The 11,028-nt window shown below is 34.2% G+C and overlaps 1 protein-coding gene across 1 annotated transcript; it reads left to right on the top strand.

Annotated features, from left to right (window-relative positions):
• Positions 1-639: 639 nt before the first annotated feature.
• Positions 640-10,518, top strand: LOC110718940 (cysteine--tRNA ligase 2, cytoplasmic-like). The gene is made up of 9 exons (XM_021897879.1): positions 640-983; positions 1,752-1,815; positions 4,561-4,746; positions 5,560-5,730; positions 5,818-6,099; positions 6,209-6,334; positions 9,552-9,773; positions 9,906-10,019; positions 10,103-10,518. The coding sequence occupies exons 1-9, from the start codon at positions 793-795 to the stop codon at positions 10,310-10,312; spliced, it is 1,566 nt and encodes a 521-aa protein (XP_021753571.1). The 5' UTR covers positions 640-792; the 3' UTR covers positions 10,313-10,518.
• Positions 10,519-11,028: the final 510 nt, after the last annotated feature.

The following is an 11,028-nucleotide window of genomic DNA, read 5'->3' as shown; positions in this document are numbered from 1 at the left end:
ACCCGTATTATTCATTCTCTCTCATGTAGTATTTTTTTAAAAAAATAATCAACGGACTTAAAATATTTTTTCATATCTTTCCTGACAAGTTTTTCATACATAATCAAAGACACATATTTTTACAAAAAAATTCCTTGTTATTATTAGTGGTAAAGTACTCCATAGTACATAACACTATGGGCCTGTTCATATTTACTGAACTGAGCTGAGCTGAACTGAACTGATTGGAGCTGAACTGAACTGAACTGATTGGAGCTGAACTGAACTGAACTGAACTGAACTAAGCTAAAATGAATATTTTATGAGAGAGGAAAATTAAGAGCTGAACTGAATTGATTGGAGCTGAACTGAATTGAACTGAACTGATTGGAGCTGAACTGAACTGAACTGAACTGAACTAAACTGAACTGAACTGAACTGAACTGAACTGATTGGAGCTGAATTGAACTGAACTGAACTGAACTAAACTGAACTGAAAATAAGTAAATATGAACAGACCCTATATATGTTTCGAATTACGTTAAGAATATGATTTTTATTTTTATTTTATTTATTTTTTTATTTATGGTATTACTATATATTGTGGAAGGATATATTAAATTTTTTTAATATTTTATTTATGTATAATATTTTAATTGCGTTAATTTGTTTTAAATTATAAATTAAGTACTCCGTACTAAATTGTCGTTATTTTATTTACTTACAAAGAGAGATACCAACAGAAGTTTAAGTTAAGTTCCTGTAAGAAAAAGTAAAGTTAAGTTAGGGTTTTGAGCTCTGAATACCGCAACAATGGCGGAAGAAGATGTGAAGTCAAGCAATCGTCCTACCTTCATGCTTTACAACTCCATGACTAAGCAAAAGGAAGTTTTCAAAACCAAGGTTCCCAACAAGGTTTCCATGTATGTTTGTGGTGTTACTGCGTATGATTTCAGCCACATTGGTCATGCTCGGGCTTATGTTGCTTTCGATGTCCTTTACCGGTATAGTCTCATTCGAATTTCTCGATTTAATTTTGTTTTCGATTTCCTGCTTTTTCTGATTTGATGTCAATTCGAATTAGGGTTAATGAATTGGGGAATTTTGTTTGTCAGTGTACTATTTTATTGAGAATTTGGATTTATTCGAAAGTCAACCTTTTTCTTAGTTTATTAATTTCCTTAAGGTAGTGTTTGGAATTTCAATTTTGGATTTGATGACCCGGAGATTTAATTCTAAATTCCGTTTTTTTGAAGCAGTATTTTGAATTCCGGAATTTGTATTTGGTTATAATGTTTGGATCATAAGTGGAGTTTTTTGAGAGATGGAATTTGATGTACATTGTCATTGTTAAAACTAAATTAACAGTATTTTTAAAAATTAACTGAGAAAAATGAAACTTGATCAACAATATCATTTAAAGCTTGAATGAACCAAATTGGAATTCTTTCCTTCAAAACCTAAATCAGTTAATCACCGCGTTAGATCTTGGTTATTAACCATTAGATGAAATGAATAGTTGTGTTGGTATTTTGGGTGTCGTTCTCTTGGATTTTCATAATCTTACAATATACGATGCAGGAGTGGGATTTTAAATGAATGACCAAATTGGTGAATATGCTTTAATGCGATTGATTCTAGAAAAGTGTAAATTCCTTTGTTTTCGGCTCCTTTCTACTTTTGCCGGCGGTGGGATATTTATTTTGTTACTATCTTGAAAACATGCTATTATGCTGAATTTTGATATGATAAGTTTTGATATGTTCATGCAGATACTTGAAGGAATTGGACTATGAGGTTACATATGTTCGAAATTTCACTGATGTTGATGACAAGGTCAGAAATTGCTAGATTTTTAATTTTTTTGAAATTTTTTGCTATAGCTTTGTCAACAAATATGGACTTTACATTGAGACTTTTACATTGGCACATACTTGGATGAATTTGATGTTATGTGGTCTGCAATGCACTAATGATTAACACCATCTTAAGTCTCTTGTATTATTCTACGTAAGATAAAGTGTTGGAGGCAATTACAATTTTATGTTCTCGTTTCCATTATTCTTGGGTGTATAGAAAAGGGCCACAAGGCCTTAATTATAAAGGTTAACGTAAGTGAGGTGCAACTGTGACTCTTATTATGCCTTAGAAAGAGCCTTCTACCGAGACATGCTAAACGGGTTCCTTTAATTGGTTTTGGGTCTATTGATGTCAGGTTAATTCACAGGTCAATTCAACTTATTACTTCTTTTTGTGAGTGTGTGTGTGTGTGTGTGGTTGGGGGTGGGGGGTGGGGGGGTGTGTGTGTATTTAAAAGAAAAACAATTCGAACCTTCGTTTTAAAAGGCGCAAGGCGCACCAAGGCGCAAATGGTCCTTGCAGCCTAGGCGCGAGGCGCAAGGCGAAGGCGTGCGCCTTTTGTATGCAAGGCGCATGTCTTTACATATTTATTTCAAATTATTTTTTTACTTTGATTGTACTTAATACCAATTAAAAAGATTCATAATAAATTAAATAATAATATATGTAAAGCTAAGGTAGTCTAAATTTGAAAAGTGTCCATCATTCTTCAATATAATAACTTATATCTTAGTTATTTTCCTTGAGGCGCAAAGGCGCACCTTACCAAAGGCACTTTGAGGCGCCTGAGGCGCGCGCCTTCCGTAGGTGATTGAGCCTCGCCTAGCTAAAGCCCATTTCCCAGAGCCTGGGAGCGAGGCGCGCCTAGGCGCACCCGAGGCGCGCTTTTTAAAACCAAGATTTGAACCCAATTACCTCTAGGATAAGTTGGAAATTGGTGCACAAGGCTGTAAGATAAGATATCCATATACTTCTGACCTTGCATTAAAACTAAGGCTGTGATAGATGATAAAAATGTAAACATACCCCAAATAGAATCACACTAAGAATTATGCACAGTTTAATTATTTGATTTTTTCAACGTGAATTCCTGGTTCTGGTTTCATGCACTGTATTGATTCAATGTTTTATCTTGCTCTTGTTGTTACTTCTAAGATCACAGAACTCTTATGGAGTGGCAAAGTTGCTTTATTTTTGGAATTTTATAGTAGAAATGGATAGCGGTGGAGTTAAAGTTGATTATTTTCGAAGGGACTAATAAATGGGTGTGTGGTTTGCATGGTGCTATTCATTTGCTTATTGCACTTTTGAGTTTATCTTTTGGAGTTGGATTGTTCTTGATTGTGACGAAGAGAGTGCCTGGAGCTGTTAGTCTGCTCCATGTGTGAGTATTTACAACATTCTAGCTTTGCTTCATTCTTTGCCAATTGCCATGATCCTAGAGTACCTAGACCTTCATCACAAACTGGCTGAAATTTGCAAAGGACAACACTTGATGGTAGAAACTACTGAACCAGAGGATTAGCTGTTTAAATTTTGGGAAATACCTAACAGCTGTCTGTGAATATTTGGGGATCTGCTAAGATTGTGATGAAGGTCTTTGAAATGGTTAATTATGCTGAGTAAATTGGAATTGTATGGGACAGATTTGGGTATTTCTGTACCATAAGCTTGAAAGCAGGCCATGAACTTGGCTAAAAGCTAAAGGCTAATATTTTGCAAAGATAAAAGCAAGTTCACTGTCACCTTTCTGGAGCATGTCTTGCATTGTCCTTTGCATGCCGCTCAGCCACTGGAATCCTGTTGCCATTGCCAGCAGAGCACTATTGCTTGTTCACTGGCTGATGACCATTGTTTTTATAAGCAGGAATTGTTGGCTACTTCAATGATAGAGTACCTTGGCTTTGCGTTCTGTTGGTCAAGTCATCAGTGACGTTGGCTCTTTCATGGTTTGATTTGAATTTTGCGAAATTTCTCTCTGCTTGCCTTATATGATTGGCTATGCTGGACCCTCCATTTCTGTATTGCTCATATGGAATTGGTTGCTTGAAATAATGTTTTAATTTATATCTGACAGAACTGCTATCAATATGGGGATAGCAGTTCAAATGGTTTTGGCTACTATAAATTAAAATATTAAATCCATGTGAGTTGTTTCTGTATGATTTGAAGGCTTGTTCCATATGTTGTTAGCAGCAAGGCAATAGTGGCAATCTGACTTAGCAGGCATTTGGTATTGGCTTATTGTGAATATGTTTTTGAAATGGGTAAGGTCGTAGGGATAAATACTCATTTCACGTGGTTGGTTTTTTATTTTTTTCATTTATGCTAATATGGAATGATAACCAATGAGAATGGCCTCAATGAAGGATATTTAAAACTATAGATACATCATTGCAATATATTTTTTGAGGTTTTATGGCAAAGTTTATGATATGCACATGTCTCCAAGATAACAAAACTTGTCTTTTGTATTGGTGTGAAGGGCCTGATTTGCACTGTTAATTTAAATGCATATACTCTATGAACTGAGATGGCCTGTTAATTCATTATGAGCTGTGGCACATTGACCTCTTCTAAGATATATAATAAAGTTCATAAGTTGATGCTTTCCATTATTACCTTTATGTTTATCATTTGCTTTCAATACCCTTTCTTGATTCTTTTCAGTTCCAGGTTTTGACCAATGCTTTATTAATTCTCTTGTCTGAAACTTTTCAGATTATACGTAGAGCAAATGAGCGTAAGGAGAAAGATCCAGAAGATCCACTGAGTGACCCTTTAATGTTAAGCAATCATTTTTGTGAAGAGTTCCTTAAGGATATGGATGATCTACAGTGCCTGCTTCCTACTCATCAGCCACGTGTTTCTGATCACATGGATCAGATTAGAGACATGATAGCTAAGGTGAGAATTATGGTTTGTGTGTTTTATCTCTTGTCTAGTAAATTCAATTATAAAGGCTTTGTCCTTAAAATGAAAGTTTATGGAGAAGTTTCACATTTGTGTTCAATAATGTGTATTGATATCTGGTCAGACATGGATTGTTAGTTACTCATGTAAACAATCGTCTATGTTGTTCACTGGTGCCTTCCTCTTCATTTTATTTTTATATAATATGAATCTGTATCTGCACGCTCCTGTTATCCTAGCACCCTCTGAATTCAGTAGTTAAATTATTAGTGTGAGTCAAAAGAAGAATGAAGCTAGGATGATTTTTGATCTGTTTGGTTTAACTTGTGTTATCTGAAATTATTTTATTGAACTTGTGAGAAATTATCTGAACTTGTTTTGTTTGCCAAAAAAAAAAAACCCCTTACTGCGTATATTGTCTAAAATTGTCTTTTATTTTGAAACTTCTTTTGTCTGAATAAGTCAAATAAGATGGAACAAACAAGTCTATCTTTTGACAAGAGAGGATTTACATGGTAATAGCAAAACGAGATACAAAAGTTGGAGGACCAGTTGTCCTTAAACAGAAAAAACTACTCACATAATAAACCACCAAGTATCATGCACTCAAATTGTCCTAAACGTGTGTTAAGAATGGCTTGCATGGAAAGGTCCTCAATGAATCCTCATACCATGAAATTTTCCACTTTAGAAACCAGACATGGCTGAGCATTAGCATTTTCTTCTATTGTATGCCTATGACTTCTGCAAGATTATCATTCTTTGTTAATCTCCTTTTTTTTTTTTTTGGGTGGTTGTTCATTGCAGATAATTGAAAAAGGCTATGCGTATCCACTTGATGGAGATGTTTATTTTGCTGCTGATAAGTTCCCAAATTATGGGAAATTATCTAGGCGGAAGCTTGAGGACAATAGAGCAGGGGAAAGGGTTGCTGTAGATTCTAGAAAGCGTCATCCTGCTGATTTTGCTTTATGGAAGGTACAGGAAACAAGAGGCATTTTTTACCAACACATTCATTAATGTTATGCTGTTGTTTCCTTGTTGTGACATCTATCAAATTTGCAGGCTGCTAAACCTGGTGAGCCAAGTTGGGACAGTCCTTGGGGTCCAGGAAGGCCAGGATGGCACATAGAATGCAGTGCAATGAGTGCTCATTACCTGACTTTCTCTTTTGATATCCACGGTGGTGGAATGGATTTGATATTTCCACATCATGAAAATGAGCTGGCCCAGAGTTGCGCTGCATGTGAAGAGACTGACATTGCTTACTGGTTGCATAATGGGTTTGTGACTATTAACGAAGAGAAGATGTCAAAGTCAACTGGAAACTTCTTTACTATTCGTGAGGTATGATGAGTGAATGAGTGATGCTACATTTTAAGCTGTTTATTGAGGTGTTTGCATGTTTGGTTGACATGTTATTACTCTTAAAATATTTCTTTTTTCCCAAATCTAGGTTACCAAACAATACCATCCCTTGGCTTTGAGGTACTTCTTGCTGAGCATGAACTACAATTCTCCTGTCAATTATTCATTGTCACAAATAGATATTGCATCCGATGCAGTCTTCTTTGTTTATCAGGCAAGTATTCTGTGCTTATAGTTCTTGATATTCTTAGTTTGCTCTTGCTGTACTCTGATTTTGCTTGCTATATCCTAGTGCATTAGGATTTTTTCTTTCTGGTTTTAGATTTACGAATATATGCTATGTACTCATGGTGTGAATTTTCTATGGTGTCTAAGTGTATGTTGTATTGCGGGAAAAAGTTTTTTTTTTTTTCTCGCCAGAATTTTTCTTATGTGAGAATTTTTCTTACGTGAGAACACTTTTTATGTTCTAAATTTTTACTCATATGTTCTACGAGTAAATTTTAAATCTGATGTTCTAAACTTTTCCCCAAGTGTTCTAAATTAAATCAGATGTTCTAAACCATAAATTAGTTAAGTTCAATGTATTAAATTTCAAATGACTTATTCCGAAATTTTAACTTATATGTTCTAAATTTTAAAACGTGCTTGTGTTTTAAGATTTTTAGTTATATGTTCTAAATTCGAAAGCATAGGTTCTAATTTTTACTCACATGTTCTATATTTTTACTTATATGTTCAATATTTTTACTCTCATTTTCTATATATTATATCAAGTGTTCTAAATTTTTTATTCACATGTTCTAAATTTTAATCATATGTTTTAAATTTCATAAAGCATATTTTTAAAATTTTTACTCACATGTTCTAATTCTTGAATCAGATGTTTTAAATTATTGCTCACACACATGTTCAAAATTATTAGTCATATGTTCTAAATTTATATTTGAGTTGCACGTTCTAAATTTTTACTCGTATGTTCTAAATTTTTACTCACGTGTTCTAAATTATAGATCAATTCTCATATAAGTATGAAATCTCACATATGAACCTATTCTCACCGGATCCCTCCCCTTATATATATATATATATATATTTTTTTTTTTTTTTTTTTTTTTTTTTTTTTTTTTTTTCTTTTTGTACAAATTATTATTTATTTATTTTGTTTACCTTTTTTACTATTCACATACATCATGCATGTAATTTCGATGCTATGAAAGCCAAAATCTGGGATAGAGTAATGAAAATCTTAGATGATGAAGTAGGAAGAAGTTTTCATACATCTTTAGTAAAACCATATAATGTGCATAAAATCATAGTTTGAGCTTATGCCGGAAAAGAAAGATGGTATATTATTAGTTTTAGAACCACATGAGAATGAGTCATAAATCCTCTGGATGTTAAATAAAGGTATGTGTCTTATTGAGTTATTATACATGTATGGTTCTGCTATGTCCATCTGGTTTCCAATCATTTCTCAGTTAAGTTTAGTAAGTTTGGATAGTAATTTTAGGGTATAATAATGGCAACCTAAGTTGGTAAGCCTTGACGTTAGAGTTATTGTTTGATTTTGTATGATGGTTGTGCAAGGAGGGAAGGAACGAAAAAAAAAAAAGAAATATTTAGCTTTATCATCATATATGTTGTAACAGAATGAAATTGCGACTTTGCGAGGGGCTTTTCTTTGTACAGAAAGAGATTGTAAAGAAATTACGAGCATTGGTACATTTGCGGTAGTAGCCTTTTCCCCTTTCTAATCCCTCCAAATTGCTGGTAACATTATTCTGCAAGAATCATCTTTCTAATTAATTCCTTTTTTTTTTCTCCAAATTTTATCCATTGATTAAGACCAGCCATGGGAAACTGGTTAAGTGAATTTCTTACACCAAACCAACTTTCCCACCAATTGCTTTCAGCACCTTATAGTGGGATATATGGTGTAGCCAAGAAAGTTGAGCTCATAGTCAGACTCCCTGTTATCTATTGGGTTTCTTGATAAGTTAATTACACACTCTTGCCCAACTAGAATGGAATTTTTCCAATTTGATTTATAAGTTTGAGGTTTTCTTTTGAGATTGCCTTATAGTATTTTATAATAAGATTTTGTTTCCTGTTATTCCCTCATATTCATTTATCTTGTATTTCAGTTCCGATGCAAGTGTTTGTTTTATTTTATATGCATAGATATGCAAGACAGTTTCGGCATACCAATTGACTGATATAGCTACTCCTCTTGTCCCACAGTGGTATTCCTAGTTCTGTTGGGCATGGTTATGCAAAAAATACGAAGTTAAGTTGTTGGAAGTTGTTTATTCTTTTAATATGGAGGAGAGAGAGATGTTGAGTGAGTAAGTGACTAAGGTGGGTGGGTTTTTAGTTGACTTGTACTAAATAAGGAAATGGGAAAAATTTTCAGCATCGATGGAAATGGAAAAATGGGAAGACTACTATGGGATGGATTGATGATTTTTTTATTACCTTGTGTATTGTGGAAATGTGCTTTCTCTCCTCTTCTTTTGGGATAGCAGTGGCATTTTGTTTGGGGGAGGTTTATTCAAGGGTGAGTAACATAGGGTGCCTTGTCAAAATTTCCGAAACTAAAACCAGAACGTGCTGCAACCGGCCATTCAAAAACAAAATGGGATTCGGTGCCTATTGCAATAGTTTTGGATATGTGAATGTGAGCTAGAAGTCCAAAACTATCGGGTACAAGTTTCGATTAACCGGGTACTCATAATTGAATGGATTCGGTGCCTGTTGCAATAGGTTTTGGAAATGATAACTTAAACCAGAACCATCAGGTACAATTCTGGTTAACCAGTTCCTCGAAAACAGAATCAGATTTGCTGCCTATTGCAACAGGTTTTGGAAATGAGAACTGGATCCAGAACCATCGGGTACAACCGTACAAGTTCTGATTTAGGAATTTTATATACTAGAATACATTGCTGCCAATTTATTAGAAAAATGCTATTGTATGACTTGGTCTTCGATTGTTTTATGATTTATTTTTTCTCTTGCAATAATGGGCTTAGATTGATTTATGATAAGTAGCATGTTTATGTGGTTTTGGTTCCAGGTTTCGGGTACTTGGTTTTGGAATTTTTTGAGAACCTGAACTGTTTCAGCCTTTCAGGTTCCGGTTTTCAAATCTGGGTACCCAAATTTTTTGCTCTCCCTTGTGTATTCAATGCTGTTTCTCTTCTGTTGTAAATTTGCACATCTGAGTAATTCTGGCAAGAAGTTGTGTTTTTTGTTTGCTAATATTTGCTTTTCTAAATAATGATGTTTCTTTCATACTAAATCTGTTCGGTCATTTTTAGTGGTTGCTCTGATTAGGTCAATTGATTGATTGATTGATTGTGTTTATGTTTTGTCTAGAATTCTTTGTTCTAATTTGTTGATTATGATCTTATGCTCTTATTCTTCAGACGTTGCTAGATTGTAGGAATGCTATATTGTCTTTTGATAGTGGAAACTCAAATGACAAGCCTAAGTCAAATAGCAAACAACCTAGTAAACCTTCTGAGGCTAAGAATTTGAAGACAGATTTTGAATGCAAAATGTCTGATGATTTGCACACAGCAGAAATTTTGAAGGGCAGTCTACAACATGCACTGACGGCTATTAACAATGAAATAAACGGGCTTAAGGTGAGTGATGGTGATAACTGCATTTAATTCCCTTTCAAAAGGAAAACAAGTTTCAACTCATATTCATTCAAATTATGGTTCTTATAACTTCTTTTATTGATGGATGTGAACTTTTGATCTTCCTTATTCCAGAAGAAGCAGAAGCAACAAAAAATGTTGGCTGTTCAGTCTCTTAAAGAATTGGAGGAGGCAGTCACGAAGGTTTTGGATGTCCTAGGGTTGCTTTCTACTCTGCCGTATTTCGAGGTAACTACGTTTTTGTATTATCTTTAGAGTCCTCCCTTTTAGCCTGCTACATACTGTCAATAATATTATTGCTTTTCAAATAGGTTTTGCTGCAGTTGAAGGAGAAGGCATTAATTAGAGCCGAGCTAACTGAAGATGAGGTATCACGTCTAATAGAAGAAAGGGCTGCTGCTAGAAAAATCAAAGATTTTACAAAAACTGACCAGTTGAGGAGTGAATTAACCGCCAAGGGTATCAGCTTGATGGATTTACCCACAGGCGGCACGATTTGGAGGCCATGTGTGCCAAAGTGAAGCAATTAACAAAATGATTAAACTGATTCTTTTTGTTTTAGACTTGAAGATAAACACATATAAACACTTGAGAAATTTTCTGCACAATTTTGTAGTGGGGTTTCATCTTGTTTCCCCATTTCTGTTGACTTAAGTTTGTGTCCACAACTATCATACAGTGAGACTACAATTAGTAAATTATAAACCCTTATTTTAATTTTTTTTTACCCTTTATTTGTCTGTTTTGTTCTTATCTATTCATGTATTTTCTTTCATTTAATTTTTAATGTGATGGAGGTAGGCTTTAAGTCGAATAGAGTCTAATGTGATTTGGTTTGGCAGCAAATGTATAGAGAAGTAGATTGTTAAAGACCAACTGCTGGTGTTTGTAACAAGATCAATGTAATGCAGCCTTAGTGGATAATCCTATCTTCTGCATTTTGGATTTTATTTTCATCAATCTGGAGTTCCTTTGGATGCTTGGATTAGTATTTCCTAATAGATGATGACTTTTTTTGGATTAATTTCAATAAGCAGTATACTTTTTAATTTAAAGGAGCATTGGATCAATTGCTCTGAAGGAGATGCTAAGTTGCAACTCCGAAAACTCTTGAGAAGCATTCCTTAAACAACAAAATATCAAACATTCGACAATTATTGATTGGTTCAGTTACTCCCCTATCATGTGTACCAGGTTCTAATATACAAAAAATTCTCTTTATGAAAAACCCTCGTAG

The sequence above is a fragment of the Chenopodium quinoa genome, unplaced genomic scaffold (genome assembly GCF_001683475.1).
Source record: "Chenopodium quinoa cultivar QQ74 unplaced genomic scaffold, ASM168347v1, whole genome shotgun sequence".
NCBI lineage: Eukaryota > Viridiplantae > Streptophyta > Magnoliopsida > Caryophyllales > Amaranthaceae > Chenopodium > Chenopodium quinoa.
Note: the sequence above shows the minus strand (reverse complement) of the source record. Positions and strands in the feature narration are given on the sequence as shown.